At 49.4% G+C, this 22,130-nt stretch overlaps 3 protein-coding genes across 9 annotated transcripts; all 3 read left to right on the forward strand.

Moving 5' to 3' along the window:
• The first annotated feature begins 463 nt into the window (after positions 1 to 463).
• On the forward strand, positions 464 to 1,702 carry LOC120693268 (zinc finger protein 36-like). The gene has a single exon (XM_039976683.1). The coding sequence runs from the start codon at positions 581 to 583 to the stop codon at positions 1,325 to 1,327; it is 747 nt and encodes a 248-aa protein (XP_039832617.1). The 5' UTR covers positions 464 to 580; the 3' UTR covers positions 1,328 to 1,702.
• Positions 1,703 to 3,988: 2,286 nt separating this feature from the next.
• Positions 3,989 to 14,670, forward strand: LOC120693274 (queuosine salvage protein-like). Of its 7 annotated transcripts, XM_039976720.1 has the most exons (11): positions 4,001 to 4,610; positions 6,172 to 6,257; positions 6,333 to 6,402; positions 6,488 to 6,643; positions 6,731 to 6,835; positions 10,649 to 10,792; positions 11,729 to 11,827; positions 12,123 to 12,199; positions 12,518 to 12,626; positions 13,577 to 13,905; positions 14,164 to 14,670. In XM_039976720.1, the coding sequence occupies exons 5-11, from the start codon at positions 6,784 to 6,786 to the stop codon at positions 14,254 to 14,256; spliced, it is 903 nt and encodes a 300-aa protein (XP_039832654.1). In that variant the 5' UTR covers positions 4,001 to 4,610; positions 6,172 to 6,257; positions 6,333 to 6,402; positions 6,488 to 6,643; positions 6,731 to 6,783; the 3' UTR covers positions 14,257 to 14,670. The 7 variants fall into 7 exon arrangements, with proteins under 7 accessions (XP_039832639.1, XP_039832654.1, XP_039832624.1 ...); XM_039976705.1 differs by having other exon boundaries at positions 3,989 to 4,610; positions 6,488 to 6,835; positions 14,212 to 14,670; XM_039976690.1 differs by having other exon boundaries at positions 6,488 to 6,835.
• A 2,942-nt stretch (positions 14,671 to 17,612) lies between these two features.
• LOC120693316 (LOB domain-containing protein 38-like) lies at positions 17,613 to 18,709 on the forward strand. Its single transcript, XM_039976739.1, has 2 exons — positions 17,613 to 17,856; positions 17,965 to 18,709. Exons 1-2 carry the CDS (start codon positions 17,673 to 17,675, stop codon positions 18,417 to 18,419), a joined length of 639 nt encoding a protein of 212 aa, XP_039832673.1. The 5' UTR covers positions 17,613 to 17,672; the 3' UTR covers positions 18,420 to 18,709.
• Positions 18,710 to 22,130: the final 3,421 nt, after the last annotated feature.

Below are 22,130 nucleotides of genomic sequence, written 5' to 3' on the forward strand. Positions count from 1 at the left end.
GGGATCACACCACCATCCGCCAATGCACTACACCCACGCGTTGCCGTATCCTCTCGCGCAAAGCAGTCGCGCATCACGTGTCGCGCGAACAACACCGGAGAACGTCTACCCGGCCTCCTCGAAGCCAAAAGAACGGACGGCGCAGAAGCGCGGAATCCGGGGCCCCGGGACGCCGCCAGCCGTCGGATCACGAATCCAGGGGCGCGGATGCCTTGACCACCAAGTCACTCTCCGTCACGGCCCAGACGTGCGCGCGTGGGCGTGGGGTCCCCCCCCGGCCCGCGCCACTTGCCGCTTTCCCGTCTTCCCCCGCCCGCCGCCTACTCGACCACGGCTGCGCCTCTCCCAGCCGTATCCGCACTGCTGCTGCTCACTCTCTCCCCTCCCACCTATCCCTCCCCCGCACCGCCCGCCCGCCCGCTGCTATATATTCGGGCACCCAGCCCACGCCTCCATCACGCCACGCTCAGTCGCACACACCCACCACTCTCCTACTTGTCCACCTCTCTCTCTCGCTCCGCGCTGCGCCTCCGGGTCAACTCCGCCGCGAGAGAGGAGATCGATCGATCGGCCGATCGATATGTCGCTCGCCATGTCGCTCGACGCGGCCGTCGACGTGTCCAGCAAGCCGCCGGTGCCGCCGCCATCCCCGCCGCGGGTGGACTCGTGGGCGCGCGGGGGGCGCCGGTCCAAGCGCCGCGCGGGGAGCCCCAGCGGCGGTGGAGGAGCCGACCAGTCCGAGGAGGAGTACCTCGCCCTCTCCCTCCTCATGCTCTCGCGCGGCGTCCGCGGCGACGCCGGGGAAGGCGGTGGGGTCGTCGCCGCCGCCGCCAAAGGCGCCGGCGCTGCCGCCGTGGCGAAGGCGGCGGGCCAGGGGTACGAGTGCTCCGTGTGCGGCAAGGTGTACCCGTCGTACCAGGCGCTCGGCGGGCACAAGACCAGCCACCGGAAGCCGCCGACGCCGCCGCCAGCCCCGGCGCCACAGGCGGCGGCAGCCCCTGCGGGCGACGAGGCAGCGCCCCTCGGCGGCGGCGTCGCGCACGCGGAGGAGAAGGTGCACCAGTGCTCGCTCTGCCTCCGCACGTTCCCGTCGGGGCAGGCGCTGGGCGGGCACAAGCGGCTGCACTACGAGGGCGGCGCCGCGGGCGCGGACGGGGTCAAGGCCGACAAGACCAAGGCCAGCGCAGCCCAGGCGACGTCCGTGCTCAGGGACTTCGACCTCAACCTGCCTGCCGCGGCCGCGGCCGCCACGGTGGCGACGGTGGAGGACGCCGAGAGCGCGCTTCCGGAGGCCAAGCGGGCGCGCATGATGCTGCTCGTGGTCTGATCATCAGCTTCTCTCTCTGGCGGCGGCGTAGGTTTTGCTGCCTCTAGCTAGGAGCTGTTTGCTACTAGTAGTAGGTTTTTGCTGGTTAATTGGTTGGTTGATTGCTTGATTAAATTCCGGTTGCGTGACGCGGGCTGCGCTTGATCGATGTGTGAATGTGATAAGCACGGATCCGCTCGGTTCGGCGTGGTCTACTCTTTCAGAACAGGAGCTGGTTTTCGTGGCTCCATCCGGTCCTTCGTTCTTACCCATTCATCCTGTCCATATTATGCGACCCTGAGCCGCCGGATCAACAACCCGATGGCTGGGATCTGTAGAACTTACTTGTAAAGACCCGGTGGTCAAACTCTATATATACATATACAAGGAAACTTTTTTATACCCTTCTAAATTCCACGGCATTAGCTAGCTGTAGGGTGTGAAAGTGAAACACTGATGATGATCGTAGCGTCTACACTCGTGACAGCTAAATCATACTAGCTACTACGTTTATGTCTGTATATATGCCAATAAATGGGCTTGATCCATGTCCTGATTGCGTGTGATCTTGCTACCACTATTCCATTAGCGGCCAGTGCCGTCCACAGCACACCAAGCGGAAGCTGCAAGCTACTACTTCTACTGCTGTGCTGCTGCTGCTACCAGCACACGCTGCGCGCGCTAAAAAAATCGTGCTGGGCTGCTCATGTGGACAGCGACGCCGCGGCGCATGCAGCTTTGACCTGTGGTTGGCTTTAGCTTGGGAGAGAGGTCGCTCCTCGCCTGCCTGGCTCCACTCGCCATCAGACGTGCGGCGACACGCTTGTTGCTCGGTCTCGCCATACATAATACAGCCGACATCGACCGAGGCTCCAGCCCGGCCCCGTTAACCTTCGGCTCGGGGTCGTGATGATTCCACCTTCCCAACACCGCCTGGATCAAGTGGCTTCTGTGGCGCGCACCTGGAAGCTTCTAGCGAGCGCCCTGGCCGCCGTGGCACGGAGGGATTTCGCCTGAATCCCGTGCACACATGTTCTGACCAAGCGGCTGCTTTAGTTAGTGGTTAGTGGTTGATCATCTTTGTTAATTCTACGTCGCGTAAACTGACCTGCTGTTTTGGTGTCTTGAGCGCACACGGTGTCTGGTGGTAGTTTGGGAAATTGAGCAGGGACCAAGCAAGTACTCCCTCTGTTCCAAAAAAAATTGTAAATCTTATTTTTCGAGGAGTCAAACAATTTTAAATTTAACTAAATTTATATAAAATAATATTAATATTTATGTTATAACATAAGTATCTTTAGATTAATTATGTAATATATTTCTATACTACATCTATTCGGAGATAAAAAATATTAATATTTTTTTGTATAAATTTAGTTAAAATTGAAATTATTTGACTTCTAAAAAAATGAAATTTACATTTTTTTTAGGACGGATGGAGTATGAAGTATAAAGGGCCCTTCGAAGCAGCAGTGACAAGTGAGCATGGTAAAGGTCAGCGGAGTTCAGGTTCAGGTCGTCCTGCTTTCGGAAATTCAGACGGTTCGCGACGGTGGCGTGCTTGTCGCGCGAGTGCGCGATGGACGAAAGAGCCATGCTGGGCAAGGATGGCTCACGGGGGGCACATACCTGGGCTCTAGAACACGGGCCGTTTGGTTCACGCTAGAAATAGTAGAATGCTAGGAAAAGTAATATTTTGACCGTTAATTATGGTGCCAAACAAAACCAGTTTACAAAAGTAACTCCATAACCCCGCGCTACGAACCCTGAAGAATCTAATAAGGTCTCTGACCGTGTGATTAGAGGATAGTTACTATAGCATCACTGTATCTAATCATCGATTAATTACCGTCATTAAGTTCGTCGCGAAAAGTTACACCATCTTTAAAAAATTTACAAATAGACTTTATTTAGTACATTATGCATCCGAGATTTTTTTCTCGACTTTGCGTGCGCTAGAAAACTGAAATGGAACCAAACAGGGCCACGGGCCACCACGGCAGCATCAGACGCGTGGAGCTGAGCTGGCTGTTTGGCGTGCGCCGCTTCTGCTTGATTGATGCATGATGCTGATGAGTCACTCCGGCCGGCCAGTGACTTCTTTCCGTGAGAAGTCGGATGCAGTTTCAATAGTCTTCTAGTAACTCGAGTTGACAAGGTATAATTCATCACTGGAATAAAGGCCCCAATCCTTTTTGTGTGTGAATTCAGATCTTTTTTTTTCCAAAAAAAAGGATATGACTACGGCACCTGCCTCTAAGAACTCGTGTCCGGTCAGCATACCTCTAGCAGCCTTTTGCAGTCGGCTGTGTCAAAACGGAAAGAATGTTGTCTACCTGGAAGTTTCGTTTCCTTGAACTTCCATCTGCTCGTGTAGAATTCACTCACTTGCCAGGCCAAACAAAACGTGCAGTGTGTACTTTGCACTACGGCACTTAAACAAAAGACTTCTGACACAATACGCCTAAATGTCTACTCTCGCATTTTGAATTTTTAAGTAACCTCTTGGTCAATTTTGGACGAGGGAGAATGATGTTGGTTAATCTCTACTCCTAAAAAGTCTGAATGGGCGACTCGTCCGTCGGTCTGCCTCGCGCCTCCCCTTTCGTCAGTCTGCCTCTCGCGAACAGCAGCCATCCGATTGATGTTTCGTCGCTGCGAGCGGTAGTCCGCAAACAACGCGATCCACCCGTCATCGGCCCCCTCCCCTATGCCCATCGCCAAGTCTGCCGAGAGCGATCGGCATCCATCCGATCGACGGGTTCGTCGATTCAGCGGTTGTCCGCAACACTCGCGAATTCCCAGTCGTCCCGCAACACCGCCGCCCTCGCAATCCCCAACCATCCCACGGCGCCTTCCCACCGCGCCGCCGCCGTAGCACCGCCCCAGTACTCCGCGCCGTCCAGCCGTCCCCGCCCCATCACGCCACCATCCCACCGTCCCGCCGCCGCGAGGTTCCCCATTTGCCTCCGCAAGGGGTCCCGGCGGATCCTCAATGGCGATTGGCGACAACGTCGAGCAAGAGGACGGGCACACCTCCAACCTAAGGAAGGAGCCCCTGCAGCCGTCTACCAGCGCCAACGATGTTCACCCGTCCGCCGCCGTCGCCGCCCTCCACCGTGAGGGGTGCCCCTGTTCGCCGCCGCGAGGGGGTCTCCGTCCGCCCGCGCGAGGAAGCAGGTCCCCAGCGGTGGCCGCGGCTTGTAGTCGTGTAGAGGACGGGCACACCTCTATCTCGAGCAAGGAGGCCCTGCCGCCATCCACCTACACCAAAGGTCGCCGCGTTTCAAGCCGAGTTTTGCAGGTAGATTGTTTCGTTGGCCGCTGCTTACCCACACATTGTATCTCACGAATGAGCGAGTGATACTTTTGCACCTGCGCAGCATCACTCTCTCGCAATTTTTCTATTTGAGCATGTAAGGTCTCAATTTCGAGCATTAGTGATGTGTCTTCTCCATAGCTTCATCTCGCTGCTGCTCAACCAACACAAGATTGTTGCGAGCATTGATCTATAACTCATTATTTAAAGAATTTAGTTCCATCTCTTCGTGGCTTATACGAGTGTCTGATGTAGAGGCATCGTTAGATGTCTTCATATCTTCCAATAAACATCTCTCATCAAAATTGTCTTCAGTGGAATTGGACAAAAGAGTAAGTTTCCTAAAAAAAATTATCCAAGCACAAAACAGCAGAACTGACACCGGATAAAATTTCAGAATTTCTGCCATTCTGCAACGTGTTTTCCACCAAGTTCAGCAGCTTGTGTATCACTCTGTCCTTTTCATGACATTGCCTGCTAGATTTAGGACTTGACAGATCTAATTTCAGTTCTAAAAAAAAACACTTTTTCATTGCTTGCTCTCCTGCTTTCGAGAACCAGGTGCTCTATTATCTGTTGGTTAGTATACACTGCTATATCAGTCGTTTGATGCAAAAATAAAAGGAGCTATACAGCTAGGGTGGGATTTTAACTGTTGATATAGGTTATATTCTTCCATATGCTGCATAGCTGATGACATTAGCTTTCTGGGCAAGTGGTCTTGTGCTAAAATAGACTCATTTAAAACAGCCATCTCTTCAGAGATAATAGATGTGTATGGGGGTAGTTCACTTAAAACAGTGGGCTTAGCAATAAATGAGTTTTAGTTCCTAATTTTATTATTACTTCTGCTATCTTGTGGCTCATCTGTCAGAATGCTTTATGGAAAAATAATTTTTTTAAGATTCCTTTATTGAATGTGATATGTTAAGGAACATCTAATATTGTTGAATTCTACTACCTATCATGATTTATAACTTAAAATTTCCTTCACCTATATGCGCAGTTCAGGCTTCTACTTGATAACCACACACAGCCACCTTTTCAATTAGTTTACGGCTAAAAAATAGGAATCAATTGAGGAAATTGTAATGTTTTGGGTCGTCACGATTTTAGAAAGAAATAACCAAGATTGCACAATGTGAACGTCCTCTTCAACACTCTTTAATATTATGATGTTGACATAATTGGACTTGCTTGATTTTCTGCACTAACAGACATGCTGAATAGGTTGTCTCTCATTCATCTTGTTGGTCAAAGTCTGCTGATCATCTTAGCTGTCTCAATAACTATGCATCCACCTAGAATGAACCTTTGTTCAAGTTAGTGATTTAATTTATGAATTAAAAGAGTCTACATATAACCGATCTACCTGCATTTTGCGACAATTTGCTGGTTCATAGTGAGTGCGATGATTCTTTGGAATAACATTGTTTCCTGTATCTTTTTAGCTGACATTGAATTACTTTGATATCATTTAAAAAAACTTTAGTTACAATAAATAATTCTCATGAAAAGGCTGTTGCCATCTCATTGGTTTCTAAAGGCTGTTTGTCTCGCCATCCCCTGCCATCCTGATCACCCGCCGTTGCCATCTCATCGGTTTCTAAAGGCTGTTTGTCTCGGATCAAGGTATGTGGCTGCTGCCGTTCTCATTGCCCCTTTCATCGATGCTGGTCCATCTTATAAGTTTTTGGTTTGCGTCAGAACATGCAGTCTGCTGGCAGGAAGCGATTTAGGGCACCTCTAGGCGATGTTTCAAACAGCAATGCCTTAGGTTTCTCCCTAAATCATCAGGTTACACTAAAGTTGATGCACCTAACATTTGCATGTTCTTACTGCAAGCTTGCTATGTTTCGCAGACTCTCAAAATGTAGGCTCTATAGAATTGAAAATGCAGAGGGAGAAAATTCGGAACACCTCCATGACTAACGACCAGAGAAATGAACGGAACAAGAAAAGGCGTGAGGCTTATAAGAGGAAGAAAGCGGACACATCCAACAAATAAAACACGACATGTGGATATGTTTTATGTGCACTTCACTGGATTTACCATCTTTTTATAAATATCACTTATTGTTCCTTCATGTTCATTGCGCCGGCAGGAGCTGTAGTTGAGCATCCTCTGTCAGACGACGTGTGTATCAATGTGGCATGCATGGAGCAAACTCAAATTACCACCAGCTCTGTCCAGACGAGCTTTGCATCAGGTTAGTGTGGAATGTATAACTTTTTGTGCTCTGGAATTTATGTACATCCTTTATGCCTTCGTGGACCACGTGGTGGGGCTTGATGTGAAAAAAAACATCTAATCTGTTTCACCTGAGCAGTCAGCTTTTCGCATTGGTTGTTTAGGTACCGAGCATTTGGAGCTATGAGATAACTTTGTAATTTAAGCACACTTTTCAATCCAACCTATAAACCGCAGTAGTGCACTGCATGTTTGTGAATGGTAATTGCCTCATCGGTGCATGATTAATATTACCATGTTTCATATCCAATGTCATTTGAAAACATTGTGGTTGTGAATTGTTGGGGGCCTGGTGTGATTATATATCTAATATGTTTCACCAGAGTAGTTACCTTTGATTGCTGAGGTATTGAGCTCTCGGAGCTAGCAGTTGGAGGCCGCTCAAATTTTGTTGCTAGGTATGATGACATTAATGAACTTTTATGATTTCTGGCAATAGATACTTTTAGTCATGCTATTTTTGGGGAGTAAAAAATTAAAGTTGTAGTTGGTTGTCTGGTTCATGTCATGGTGATAAGAGATTGTAGTTGCTGTACTGTCTGATGATTTCAGTGAGTCACGACAAATTTGGTCTTTTTTACTGATTCTAATTGTAAAAAAATATGATGTGTAAAACCCTGCTGCATTGAACTTGGAATGTATGTTCTAATAGTTTTGAAGTTGACATTGGCTGGGACATGTTGCAACGCAAATTCGGAGAGCATGTATTATTTGGTCGCTTGTAGGGTGGGCAATATGCTATGCTCATACTCACAAGTCCAAATTTGTTAGATCTAAACTGATGTATAATATGAATATTTTGTTGGACACAATATTTTTGAATATGAGATTTGGACCCAAACCTAGATTCTCTTATCTGCAGTTATGTCGATCGGTTTATGTACCTAACAAAACTCCTGGTGTTGCCATTAAACTAAGTTTGCACGGACATATACACATCAAAATAATTAATGCTCATCGATTAGTAAATAAACCATGGTGCGCAATGAGACACGTTAGTATTTTATAAAGGAACCATGCTGAGCAATTCGGGAACTACGTCTTTGAATCAAGCATTCTAGATTGTTAGTATTCGGATTTGAATCTTTTTGCACTATATGAGTGCTATTTGTAATGCATTATGAATTTTTTTTGCAGCCCGTAGCAACGCACAGGCACGAACCTAGTTTACATGAGAAAGAAAAGAACTCCCGCGTGGTACGCGCGTCATTGCCAATACACGTGGTGTAATCCCTCATGTCAGTGACAAGATAAAGAAAGTGGCCGGAGAGAGGGCGAGAAATGGAAAGTGACCAGAAGGTGGCTTCTACAGATTTGATTTTCCAATCTCTGCTGCAATCGCCTTCAGAAATCACAACGGCCTCAAGTAGGATCCTTCGTCCAGGGAGACAAGAAACAGAGCTCTGGCCTATGGCCTTTTCTTTTCTGATGAACCTGGCAGGATCATTTGGAAATGGACAACAAATGGTTTATACTCTTCAAAATCGGCTTATGAGATTCAGTACGTTGGTTCTTACTGTAATTTGAATAGCTCCGCACTCTGGAAAGCAAAATATGAAGGCAAGCATCGTTTTTTTGGCTGGCTATTCGTGCAAGAGAAGATCCAAACAGCAGACAACTTGTTGCTGAAAGGAATAGAGTGTGATCCGGTATGTTGTCTTTCAGTCTTTGTGATCAGGATTTAGAAATGGCTCGCATCTTCGCTTGCAGTGTTGTTTTGCTCAGGAGATCTGGGTTTTGGTTAGAGATTGGATGGAAGGGCTCATCAATGTGCCATTACCGGGAGTTCAAGTTGAGCAATGGTGGAATTCCTCGCTGTAGGCCTCAAGCACAGAGAACAGAAGTATGGTCGTCGCCATTTTGCTTCACACGGTTTGGAATGTGTGGAACGAACGGAAATGGAGAATTTTCCAAGGGATCCCACAGCCACCTATTAGATTTTTGAGTTTGATCAAGGAAGAAATGAAAATCAGACAACAAGCGTGTGAGGGTCGGGTGCTTACCTAGTTTAAACATGTTGCTAGTTTCTCAGAGTTTGAGTCTCCCTTTTATTTATGTAATCACAACCTGTGTAAGAACTCGCATCAGCTTTCCGTCCAATCGAAACCAATCCAGGAAAAAGTCTATATCACCCCCTAACTAGGGAGGGTGGACTACATAGCCCCCAACCTATGAAACTGCCTATATCACCCCCGTGAACTTTCCAAAACCAGTCAAATTATCCCTAAAACAGTTTTGAAAAATTATAGTAAATCACAAGAAAATTATAAAATAGAAAATCTAATTGTGTTAGACTTCAAATGAGTAAATCTACACAATGAATATATAATATGGTATGTTTTAATTTTTTTTTGCTATAGCTCTAGATCTATACTTTTGCTGTAAAAAAATATACTAAAGCATATCATATTATATGTTTACTGTGTAGATCTACTCATTTGGGTCCAACACAATTTGATTTTTTATTATATATTTTTTTGTGATTTACTATGATTTTTCAAAATAGCTTTAGGGGGTAATTTGACCGGTTTTGGAAAGTTCAGGGGATGATTTAGACCGTTTCATAGGTTGGGGGTTATGTAGTCCACCATACATAGTAGGGGGTGATATAGACTTTTTCCAATCCATGTCTCATGTCAGTCTTGCAAAACATGAAGGAACCTTTAAACTTTGAGATGTATCTTTCTACTTTAGTAATCCTTTTCAAAAAAAAAAATCTGTCTACTCTAGTGAACATAGATTACTACTAGTACTTGTTTCAATTGATGTCCCCTTGTTTTTATGGGAAAGAGATAGATGGATTATGAAAAAGTTGAGAGGGCTTACCCGCAAAAAACAAAAGTTGTGAGGGCTACTCCAGTCATTTCCCTTCACCAGGATTGCCCTTGGGTCAAACTCCACGGACCAGGCCCACCACCGCCACTCGTTTTGTCTGTCGTTGCCTCGTTGGGGGCACTTGGGCTGCGGCCCCGGCGCCCGCGCAATTCCTCGTGCTCCGCCAGCGGGAACCCTCTCCGAGGCCCTTGGAAGCTACCCCGTGCCCCACCACCACCAAAACCCTCTGGCCTCTGCCCCTCTGGAAAACGCCCCCGCCGGCATCGCGGTCACGGGCCTCACCCCCTCTCGCCTTCACGGTCTCCTCGCCCGCGCCCCACCCGCAGCCCCGGCCCTTCCCCCGCCATTGCCTAGGAGGCTAGGACCGGACCCAAGCGCGCAAACCTTATCCGAATCGCCGTCGCCCATGGAAGCCGTGCGCGCGTCGGCGGCGTGGGTAGCCAGCCGCTCCTCCCATGTCACCGTCGACTTGCAAGGTAGGCCTGTTCTCTTCCTACGCGTTGTGGCTTTTTTTGCCCTGCTGTGAACTAGTGGTACGTTGAGTTAATTGCTTGCTGCTCCAGTGAGATGCTTACGGGATGATGGGGGTTTAGGGTTCGGAAATGTCGGCTCTGACTCTGTGCTAGTTTCGTCTTATTTATTTATTTTTTATCTGCCGATTGCTTGTGTTGAGATAGAATCTGTTCGATTTATTTATGTTGAGAATAGGTTTCAAACGCCTTTTCTATTCGTATATATTTTTCTACTTGTCGATTGATTACTGTTCAGCAATTTATTCTGAATAATATCTGGCACACACCTGTGTGCTGTTCGTAACTTTTGTATGGTGCAGTATCTTTTTGGTTTGATTATTTTGGAATAGGTTAAGGTTTCCTTATGAAATTCTCCGTAATAGCCTTGCACTCTTGCTCTTCACCTGTGGCTTTTTTTTCTGCAGAAATTGAGAAGGTGGTGGACAAAATCCAGGGGAATGTTCCAAAAGTTGAGTGGGATTTCGAAGGAATTCATTACTTCGACAATGGCCCGCTCACAGTCCAGTACCTCTTCGTCTTGGATGCACTTAACTTCTGCTTCTGGCCAGGTATAAGTTCAGGCAAAAAATCAATGCATCTTATGAATACGAATGATTGCACTATTCTCCCATGTGTATTTTTCTAACATGTGTTATGGTGTGTACTATTATTTTTGTAAAATTTCAACCTAAAAGTTAAAACTCCACCTATGCATGGAGAAATAAAAAGACAAATTATATTAGGGGGTAATTTGAACCAAATGGCATAATTTGGGGGGGGGGGGGGGTAAAATAAACAAAATGTTAGTTTAGAGGGTTATTCAGACTTTTGCTATAGTTGAGGGGAGTAATTTAGACTTTTTCCAAAAAAAAATGATTGCACTATTTCTTGGACCGGCACATAAAGATTTGCAGAATCAAACCAGCAGAAATCAGACATTGCCAATCTTATTTTGCAATCCTTTCATTTGTGTATAACTTATAGCCTTGGTACAGGTGTACGTTGGAAAGAATGTTTTAAGCGATTCAGTATACTTTCAACTCATAGTCAATCTGTCATGTGGGCTGCTAACATGTTTGACATTAACTATTATTGTCTGGAAACTTTTGAATATAATATGCACATAATAAGAATATGGATGTTTCTACTAGTATGCTTCTGTGGCAATTCAGTAGTTTCTTTGATCACGGACCTGCTGAGTTGGTTGTGGGGTCTCTAAGAAGTTGGTCCCTTACATTTCTTTTTTTGATGTATTTTTTAGTTATTACTTGTTTCATGTACGTCTAGTTACTCTCCACACTTCGCACTTGTGCCTTAAAATCCATGGTGTCTCTTTTATATTGTTTATGCAATTCCATTCAGTTACATGTGCAACAGCTTTGTAGTTTTGCCTGAAATCATTGTTTCTTATTGCGCTGCAGTAGAATTTTCAGTTCTAATTTTCTTTTGCATGTTTTCTCTTCTACAATCATGATGAAGTTATTGTAATATTTTTTATTGAACAGATAAGGATTTGAGCTATGACCATTTGGCTTCTGGACTGAAGTTAGCCTTGGAGAAAGATAAAACTGCCCTTGATGCTGACCGCCTGAAGAATTACACTGGTAACTTTTTCCCTGATTGGCATCTTGTGAGGTTGTGTCATTGGTATGGTAATTCATGGCCATAGTTCCATGATCAACTTATATAAATGAACATTTACAGCTTATGCTTAATTGCATGTAGTGCAATCCTCTTAGTTTCTGGATCTTTTTGTTTGAAAAAAATTCCTTTTTCTGTTTAGAAAAGAAGCTGATCTTTTTCTTTTGCTAATTGAAAAACATTTAAGTAGATACCTGCTAGATTCCTTTCAAAAAAAAGAATACCTGCTAACTTAAGAAGGGCTTATGCAAAATGTAGGGCCTGAGCTCCGCCAACTTCTGAACTGGCCACGACCACTGCCAATTGAGGAGGAAAGAGTGCGCCTCCTCCATGAGGTAACTCTGTAATGGATAATTGCTACATCGAACATTTCAGTTAGAGAACTCTCTTGGTTAATGCTCATGTTTGTGGAACATATCATCACTTATCAACTTTCATACTCCAACCCAGTTCATTCATGATAAATTTAATCATCACTTTGATTTCTAATCCTCAGTGGTCAGGTCTATTTCGATTGTTGGCTTGTTGCCATTACTTTCATTTTCATCTTAGCATGACTATATTTCTAAAAACAGTTTCTTCCCCACCAAGAATTACTCCTTTTTTCCAATGTTATTACTTTGTTATGAACCATTTCTATTTCATTTCTCAAGGTTGGACTGGAACTTGAAAGAAGCTTTGGAGGCCAGGCTGCTAATCTAGTGAAGTCTGCTGGAAACTCTGCTGCAACTCTTATTGAGCTTATCACCCGACATTTTCCTGGTAAATATTCTACCCGACATTTGACTTGGAAAAACCATATGGGCCATTTGTCACATGGTCCTTGGCCGTACCTATTAATTGCAGCCACCTACAGTGAGTGAAACTGGAATGGCCTAGCATTTACCAACCCAGGACCACTGCATATGGACCCAGATTCGGCCTGCTACTGTGGACCTGAAAGGGAACAGTGTTGGGCCTGTGCCTGGTCTAGGCAAATGAACTTGGTTTGGGCTGGGGCATTGAAAATCAGATAGTTGTGCATGAATTTGTAATGCTTAAACCCGTATGATTTTTCCTTTTCTTACAAGTATTCATCATTATTGCTGTTTTCTTAGGTGTTCAGACTTTCTAGAATCTCTGCACAATCAGTCCTTAATGCTCATTTCTCTCATACTGACTGTAGTGGAACTGTTGCTCAATCACCAACTAGGCCAAATGCACCTGATTCGATCCTTTTGGTTTTATTTGAAAAGAAATCTTGATGCATTGAACTCTTTGATTCCACCATACCTAAACATCGTACTGAACATGATATTATTTACCATATTTGAACCTATAGCACTTCACTAAAGACAGACAAGTTCGCTTTCAGGTCAGATCGTGAACAGCTGTCCACCATTCAACCAGTTGACATGTATAATCAGGGTGATACTAGTTTTATCCGTAAACTGGTTTGGCCAACTTTGGAATAGTTTCAGAATTAGTTCTATTTCTTTGATAGTTGAATTTAAATTGTACCTTGCACTCTCGCAGAGAATTTTAGCATGTATTGAATCTCATGAATAGTGTAGCACAACTTGATGGTACCTTTTGAACCTTCCATGAACATGTAGAGTTTGAGGTTAAACATTTGGCGTGCATTCAAAACGTTTTTTATTCATACATAAGGTCAGTAACCAAGTGTACATCTCTTTAGCAACCTAAGGTGTTTTCAATTTCAATTTTGACAGGTTTCCGGGATCATTCACTTTACAAGGGACGCCAGGTTTTCCTGTATAAGAGAGCTCAGATCTTTGTTGCTGATTTGTGGGGTGCCTTCAAGGGACAAAACTACGGCGAGTTCCATGACATCAATTCCATCACCATATTTGCTGACTACATTGTTCCAGCTGTTTTAAGGGAGCTTGGCATACTGAAATATGGCTCGAATTTATCTTGCTCGATCGATTCGAACAGCGAGATCGTGCCTGGAAGCGAGGAGGAAGTGGAGATTCGTGCTTGCTCAATCTATGCTGTCGAAAAGATGAGGGACCTAATCAGCAAAAAGTTTGGAAAGCAGGTAGGCACATTTGAACCAGTTGCACCTGACTTTCATGCTCCGTGTTTTCTAACCTGCAATTTGGTAGGATCGAACTGATATGTTATCTGATCAACAAATTGGCATTCACTAATATTACTAGTCACGAAGAGTACCATATTTCAAAAAAAGTTACAATTTTTCTTCTCGTTGTCTATCAAATTGTATATTTCATTGAATCATATACGGTCTTTCCGCTTGGAACTAACGCCACTCTTTGGTCTTGCATCTTCTCGGCAGCTTCTGAGCATTGACATTGATCTCTGGCTCTGGTCTTGCGGCGTGCAGAACATGGCGCTGTCACATCACCGCACGCTGTCGATTTACTACTGAGGCAAGAACTGGGACCAGACAGGTATCCAGCCGCAGCACGGTGCTGGTGCCGTGGTGCGGGACTGCGGGTATTCAGCTGGCCGAGTGTTGTCGTGGTTTGCTCGTCTTAACTGTAACTGCCATAGGTGTCGAAAGTTTTGTCCCCTTGGGATTGCACAAAAAGTGCAGGGTATTGTAGGGTCGTCGCATCAGGATGGATGGTGCTAGTAGCACAACATTTTGAGACTAGAACTGCTGTTTTCAGATGAACTGTAGCCGTAGTGAGTGGATGTTTCTTCTCTCCAGATTGATCTTGTTGGATGCTTAAGAACTGCTGATTTGTTTTCAGCACAGGTTTTCAGTTACTGTTCCATCTCCTTTCGATGTAAAATGAAATTCAGGTAACTGAAAGTTTCAACTGGAGGTTTGCTGAGATTTGAGTAACCTCATCACTGAACAGTTCAAACACCCGAATGTGCTGGCGTGCTGTTGCGAAAGAGACAACCCTGCCTAGCTGAAGGTGTCGAGACTGGAGAGTCCAGACCCCAGGTAAAAGATTCGGCGCGTTATGCCGCTCACGGCCGGACCGCCGGATGAGCAAGGGAAGCAACCTCGGAAAAGCCATGTCGTGTCGCATAAATGTTACGCTTCCTCCATTGAAGGCTCTGATCCTGCCCTGCCCCTGCTGGCTGCTGCCCCGGCGCCGCGTCACCACCCACGGGCCACGGCCACCCGGGACCTGTCTGACCGTCCGGAGCGGCCAGCGGCCTAGCTTTCCGCGGCTCTGAGAAGGCAGAGCCTGCGCGCGGCGCCGCCTGCGTGCGCAGTCCGTGTTCACGGACCGCCGTTTGATTCACTCGCGGTGTCAGGGCTTTGTCGCCGCTCTCGTGCCGGCCCGCCGGGGCTGGGTGGGCGGCGGCAGAAGCTTTGCCTGCGGCACTCGGCAGGGCGGTGTTGGCAGGGACCGACATGATTGGTACGTTCAGGCGGTCTGATCGGTTGATGTATACGTAGTTGGTCTGGCACGACCAACCGATCTGACCGGTAGGGTCGATCAGTCTGACTTGTCCAAATATAATTTGAGTACAACTAGAAATTTAAAAATTTTAATAGATTTAGATCTTATAATAAGATTTCTTGCGGGATAAGTTCACTCCATCCTATAAATATAAAGAGTCACGGCCGATTAGAGTATCCAATCGATCAAAACACAAAACAATCTATTACTTTTATCGTTTTTACTTTTATCTCCAAACCCTACCTTTTCCAACCTCCTATCTGTTGTTCTTCCTTCGTCTCCGCGACGTCTGAAGACGTTCTAGGTGGCCTGCCGATTCTAAAACAACCCTACGTGCGCCTACTCTGATGAAGTCCCTCCCGGACTAGCGTTCATCAAATCTCGCCGTCTCACTCCGGCGATCGGTTTAACTGGTCCCTCTCACCGGTCTAACCACCCTACCCAGCAGCAGGAGGCGATGCACCAAATTCCTCCTCGAGCCGCGCGATGGTGCGCACTCGTGTGTTGGTCGGCGGCGGCGGCTGCCGGCTGGGCCCAAACAAACCATGGGTAGCGGCCCCACACGGGCCCGGGCTTGTTTCCCACAACGAATCGGGCAACCAGCCATCGAACGATTGATCAGTCCACTCCGTAGCCCGTACAGCAGTTGAGACTGAAAGCCCGAGACCCAATCCGGGAGCGCCATCGCCACAGAAGATCGGCGACCCCGAGATAAGATCTCAGGTGCGGCTACGCGCCACCGCGATTGGCCAGCGGAACGAGGGGATCGCGGTCGCGGTGGCGTCCCGGGGCCGGTGGGTGGCGACCTGCTCAGACAAAGGGGAACACCGCCAGGGCTCGGACCTGCGGCTGCGAGTCCGGGCGGGCGACGCCGCCGAGCCGCGACAGCGCGGGGGGCCGAGGCGTGGCGTGGCGTAGTGCGGCCCAAACGGAAAGCGAAGATGCCCTTGGCAACTTGCGACTGCTGCTGCTGCCGCCCGGAAATTATGCTATTCTCCGAAAGGCCAAAAGTGACGTGCCGCGCCGCGCCGCGGGGCCGGCGAATTAGCGGTCGCTCGCTTCTGTGCATGAACGTGACATGGACACATAATGGGTCTAAGTAGACTACGTAATAATATGGAAGAAATTATAATGTAGATCATGTAGACTACGTATAATACAATGCAGTGCAAGAGGGATATGGTGATTCGACACCTGACGACAGAAATTAGGTACGGTCAGTTTCTAGTATCGTATTATTTTTCCGGTTAAAAGCACGGTCAGTTTCCAGCATAAAAAAAATCACTTGTGGCCTCCCTTCTTTTTCCTTTCCCAGCTTTAAGAAAAGGAAAAAGTCTATATCATCCCTCCACCTATGAAGAGTGGACTACATAATCCCCCAATCTATAAAAATGTCTATATCACTCTCTGAACTTTCTAAAACCGGTCAAATTACCCCTAAATCAGTTTCGAAAAATTATAATAAATCATAAAATGAAAATTCCAATTGTGTTGGACTCCAAATGAGTAGATCTACACAGTGAACATATAATATAGTATATTTTAGTACATTTTTTTACAGCTATAAAGAAAAAATAGATTTAAAGGTACTGCAAAAAAATATACTAAATCATACCATATTATATGTTCACCGTGTAGATCTACTCATTTGGAGTCTAATACAATTGGATTTTCTATTTTATAAATGTTTTTTAGATTTACTATGATTTTTCAAAACTACTTTAGGAGGTAATTTGATCGGTTTTGAAAAATTCAGAGAATGATATATACCGTTTTATAGATTGGGATGTTATGTAGTCTACCTCTATAGGTGGGGTGATATAGACTTTTTTTCTGCCAGAAAAGCGGACCGAAAAAGCGAGCGCTCCACTCGCCACGCTCCGCCAATCGCCTAGCGGGAAACCCCGCTCCCACAAAACAACCCCCCCCCCCCCCCCCACACACACACACACGGAGGCGCACACGACTCCGCGGCGCACGGCGTCCGGACCGGGTGGGCGTACGTGGGCCTGGCCCACCGCCGCCCGATGTGCGGATCCACGCATCCCGCAAAGGCGCGAGAGGAGTGGCCCGGAGGCCGGAGCGACACGCCAAAGCGCGCCCGGACGGGGCGAGCCGCCCGAGGCGGCCGCGGCGCCCGCCCGATCCCGATCCGGCGGCGCGCGGTCGCGCCCCGACCGAACGCGGAGACACGGAGCCGCATCCCCGCGCCCCAGGAGCCTGGAGCTGGGAGTGGGTGGCCTTTGCCGGTGCCGGCACCCACGACCCAGCTGGTTAACCTCACCGCGCCTGACCCGACCCTGTGGTTGGGTCACCCGAGACCCCAGCCTTTGGTTAGCTGCGGGTGGGCTTATAAACTCCGGTCCGCGGGTGGCCATGGCGGAGCTCGAGTTCTTGATCGGGTGGTGGCGCGCTGGCGATGAGCTGCAACGGGTGCCGCGTGCTGCGGAAGGGGTGCAGCGAGGCGTGCGTGCTGCGGCCGTGCCTGCAGTGGATCGAGGGCGCCGAGGCGCAGGGCCACGCCACCGTCTTCGTCGCCAAGTTCTTCGGCCGCGCGGGGCTCATGTCCTTCCTCACCGCCGTCCCCGAGCCGCAGCGCCCAGGTACTGTACGAACCCATCGGTGGATGCGCCGGTACGCGGCGGTTCTCCTTGGTACTGTACGATAGATAGATCGAGGGTGTTTACGTGCGGTTGTGGTGGACGGTGCAGCGGTGTTCCAGTCGCTGCTGTACGAGGCGGCGGGGCGGACGATCAACCCGGTGAGCGGCGCCGTGGGGCTGCTCGGGGCCGGGAGCTGGCACCTCTGCCAGGCGGCCGTGGAGACCGTCCTCCGCGGCGGCGGCATCCGCCCGCTCCCGGAGCTCGACGGCGGCCTCCCCGCGGCCGACGGCCGCGACCCGCTCACTCTCACGGCGAGGCGGCCCGTGGCGGGGTGCTCGACGTTCTCGGCGGCGAAGCGGGCGGCGGCGAGGGCGCCTGCCGCGGCTTACGCCTTCCCGGAGCCCTCGTGCGACCTCGGGCTGTGCCTCAGCCCCGGGTCCCCGCCGGCGCCCGGGGAGCGGCCCGGCACGCCGTCGATGACCTCGGAGGAGTCCGTGACGACGACGAGCGGTGGCGGCGGCTGCGGCGGGAGGGAGCCCGAGCTGCTGAACCTTTTTGTCTGAGAGTTAGCTAGTACTAGACTCTGCTAGCTAAGCTCCGGATCGTGTGCCTTTCGGCGGTGTACTGTGCTGGATCCCGGCGAAAATGTTTGCTAGCCCCTCGCCGGCGAGGTATCCGTAGTCTTCACCCTTTTTGGGCGCGTGCGTGGAAACCGCCGAACGCCGGCGGCGGCAGCCCTGCCTGCCGCCGTCCGTTAACTACAAAAATTTCTTTTGTTCCTTGCCCGCTCTGTTGGCAACGCTGCAACGCCTCTGGATCGATCGCTGAATAAAATTGTAAACTAAGAAGAAAAGCTTGCTCGTGCTGCGTCGATCTTATCCCCAGCGCACGCGCAGCGGCTCGATCGGCTTATCCAAAGCGAGGTTAGTGTTGGCCAGCAACTCCCGCCCCGTGCTTTATCTCAACATGTCCCGTCCGGAGCCGCGCCGGCTGGCTCTCCTTTGTTGATGATAGCTTAACAACGTCACTGACTGAGTGATTGGCTCAGTGGCGTGTTACTTAAATCCCAAGTGGCAGTACTGTAGTATTGAACTCCAGAAATCACCCGGCGAAATGGCCAGGAAAATGCAGGCCCGGGTGGGAGTGGGACGAGCATGAGTGGTCAGGACGTGAGGTACGCGCGCGCGTGTTGGAATGATACTGCGGCGGTTCGGCTTTTGGGCAGCGGGGCGGGTACCACGGCGCCGCGTTTCGGGGCGGGCGCGCCGGCTGGGCGCGACCCCGCGGCTCGGACGCCCATCCCCCCGCGCCCGCGAGCGTCTTTTTCTCCTGCGGCGCCGACGTCGCGGCCTCGGGACCCAACCAGAGGCCAACCCGTAGCTACCACCGACCGCGCGTCGCCTGCTGCCGGGCACGTTCTTGTCCTTGCGCCTCGTTCGTTGATCGTTGACGTCGAGGTCACCGGGCGAGTGCATTCAGCAGCAGCTGATGGATTCCTGTGGGAGGAACGTGTGGGCATCTACCGCCCTATCCCGTCGGAATCTCCACTGCACTGATACAGCGATCCTTCGGCTACTCCTAATAACGTGGGTGGGGATCGGATCAACGTTTCGCCATCTCTCTCGTTGCTGCTGCTGCAGCTTCCACGAGGAATTCTGCAGGAGGTGGTGCGATCCGGTCGCGATTTTGTGCCTTGCTATCGAACATTCTGGATTTGTAGTGGCCAAATTGGACGCAGCGGCAGGTCGATTCCCCGTTGCCCATTTGCCACATGATACACATTGCTGAGCCCGTGGTAGTAGTACTCCTGTTCCCCGCCGAATAGAAGAAGCTCTGAAGCTGCAAACCGAGTTCTTTAGTACACTGGTGACAAAAAAAACATGTGCAGGAAGTACTCGGCTGCTTCTCGCGCCCCATGGCTCGTTCGGCCGAGTCAACAGTCAATCCCCTGTTTCCTTTTTGCATTTTTTTTCTTCAAAAACTAACACTGGTACTACTAGAGAAAAGAACGAAAGTCCCTTTGAAAAAGTTGGTCCTTGAGTTGAGGCGCTCGCTCCTGGACACAGTACACAGTAGCAGGTGGGGTTTCATCTTGTGCCGTGCCGCGTTGCATGCGGTGGTGGACGGTGGCAGGGATCACGAGGCCCGGCAGGGTGGAAATGGAGTAGCGCGGGTGCAGAAAGCAATGTTCATGCTGCGTGCGTTTGGAGAAAGAGAAGGACGCCTCGACCGCGACGGCGAGGATGCTGGCTGTTCCATGAAGGCAACGACCGCGGGGCAGCGTGCTGCGCTACGAGTACGGCGACTGGAGCAGCGTCGAGAGGTGCGGGCTCTGCGGCTGCCTCGGCGCACCACGCAGGGCGCAATGGGTGGTGGAGGGAGGGGCCGGGGGGAGACCAAGAGAGACTGGACATCCGGGGGTCCAGATTCGTGATGGGACCAGGCCATGGCCACGAATCCTCGCGGCGACGAGGAGTGGGACCGTACCGGCTGTAGCGCCAACTGAGGCATCAGTGTACATCTGGTGGCCATCGCTCGCCTGATGAGCATTGTTAGCGGCGTGGCGCGCCGCCTGGAGTTGACTGAACGATTGTGCTTGTCTCTGTAGGTGGCGAAGAACGCCTGCCGGCTTCGGCTTGATGCTTCCAAGGTGTGCTGCTGTCGTCGTCAGTAGCGGTGTATAGTGTCGCCTAGAGCTCAGCTGACGGCCATGCGCGCGCTGCTGTTTCGTGTTAGGTGGAGGTTGTTGATGATGATCCTGGAGCTGAGGGCCGAGGCGGTTCTTTTCTGAGCTGGACCACTACTGTTGGAAACTCCCAGCCTTTTGAATCCCGTTGCTCACCTGCACGGCTGCACCCGATCCACAGTTCCACACCGCCTGCAGCAGCTCTCCGCTTCTCTCATTATTCAGACGCGTGCGTCGCGCAGTTTACTCGAGGCCGCCCCTGGCCATCTCGGCCCACCGGCCACCGCCAGGTCTAGTTGCAGCGGGGTGCCGGGGTGTGGAGCCACGGGCCCACGGCCAACTCCCTTCGGTCACTGGCCCGCCACGGCCCCGCCCGCGCCCCGGCGAGGAGGTGCTGCCGACGATTCCAGAGGCAACTTGATCTGCGCTTTCTCGGGATCGCTTCTGGGCTTGCGGCTTTGGGCCGGTTTGGAGGGCCCACCCTCTCCACGCTCTGGATCCCACCCTCAGCGCGCTACTGCAAGAAGACCCACCAGCGGTGGGCCAGCGGTCCAGAAGAGATTTCGCTGGGGTGGGGTCGTGGGGAGGATGGCCGGCGGGGAGGGATGGTGGCAGGGAGGTCAGCGGGAGTTGGGGAAGGAGAAGCGTGCACACGGCGGCGGGCGGCGGCGGAGGTGAGGAGCTCGATCCGCGTTAATGATGGTTGTGTTTAGCGGAGGCAAAGCCAGCGCCGGAGCCGGTGAAGCGACGCCAGCGGCCCACGACGCGCGCGCGCGCGGGCCCTGGAGGTGATTGAGAAATCCGGCATCTGTCCCCTATTATTTCATCTACTTGGAGCTACACAAAGATTTGGCTTCCTTAAACGCTTAACGTGCTAATTCCAATTGCTGAGTGCAAAATTCGAACGAGCACATCCCATATCGATCAGCATATCATATACAATGGTGACAATAAGAATTCTGCGAGCAGTGAACTTGGCATGGCTAATTACCTCTTGCCAGAAAACTGAGGAAGGTGAGGCGCATGAGCGGTGGCGGAACTGGGGTGGGGGTGGGGGTGGGGACTCAACAAGAAGAAAACCACTGCATAGTCTATAATTTGTTGATAAAAGTTGATTAAATTTCTATAGAAAATCAATGCAAAACTTAAAGAAAGACTGATTTTTCTTGGGTAGAATAGCCTAATTTATCCCCAAAATTTTAGTCGAGGGTCAATTTCATCTCTAAACTTTTAAAATGACATGTCAGTCCTCAACCTTTTTTTTATGTATCTCAATTTAGTCCTTCATTCTACATGTCTTACCACGTAGCATGCTATGTCAACATCCAAGTGTTCCTATTTTTAGCAGTAACATATATTAGTTCACATATTAAATATAACACAACAAAACTTTAACTTGTGTCCACATAAACTTTTTTCACAAATGGAACTTTTGTATGTGTATAATAAATACATTCATATCAACTCTCTTTCTTAAAAATTCTACATTATTTTAGTTTCGTCAAGATGGAACTTTTATAATGATCCAATTTATGGAATATTGAACTTTTTAACAAAGTATAGCTGACAAGATATGACAAGACGTGCC

Source organism: Panicum virgatum, chromosome 2K, assembly GCF_016808335.1.
Source record: "Panicum virgatum strain AP13 chromosome 2K, P.virgatum_v5, whole genome shotgun sequence".
Taxonomy (NCBI): Eukaryota; Viridiplantae; Streptophyta; class Magnoliopsida; order Poales; family Poaceae; genus Panicum; species Panicum virgatum.

What these genes read in the sequence shown, in the direction of transcription:
- LOC120693268 (XM_039976683.1), top strand. Translation starts at nt 581, where the DNA reads ATGTCGCTCGCCATGTCGCTCGACGCGGCCGTCGACGTGTCCAGCAAG.
- LOC120693274 (XM_039976690.1), top strand. Translation starts at nt 6,712, where the DNA reads ATGTTCATTGCGCCGGCAGGAGCTGTAGTTGAGCATCCTCTGTCAGAC. An exon ending in GAGTGCGCCTCCTCCATGAG is followed by an intron (nt 12,200 to 12,517) that starts GTAACTCTGTAA and finishes TCATTTCTCAAG; the next exon opens with GTTGGACTGGAACTTGAAAG. An exon ending in GCAAAAAGTTTGGAAAGCAG is followed by an intron (nt 13,906 to 14,163) that starts GTAGGCACATTT and finishes TCTTCTCGGCAG; the next exon opens with CTTCTGAGCATTGACATTGA.
- LOC120693316 (XM_039976739.1), top strand. Translation starts at nt 17,673, where the DNA reads ATGAGCTGCAACGGGTGCCGCGTGCTGCGGAAGGGGTGCAGCGAGGCG. An exon ending in CCCCGAGCCGCAGCGCCCAG is followed by an intron (nt 17,857 to 17,964) that starts GTACTGTACGAA and finishes TGGACGGTGCAG; the next exon opens with CGGTGTTCCAGTCGCTGCTG.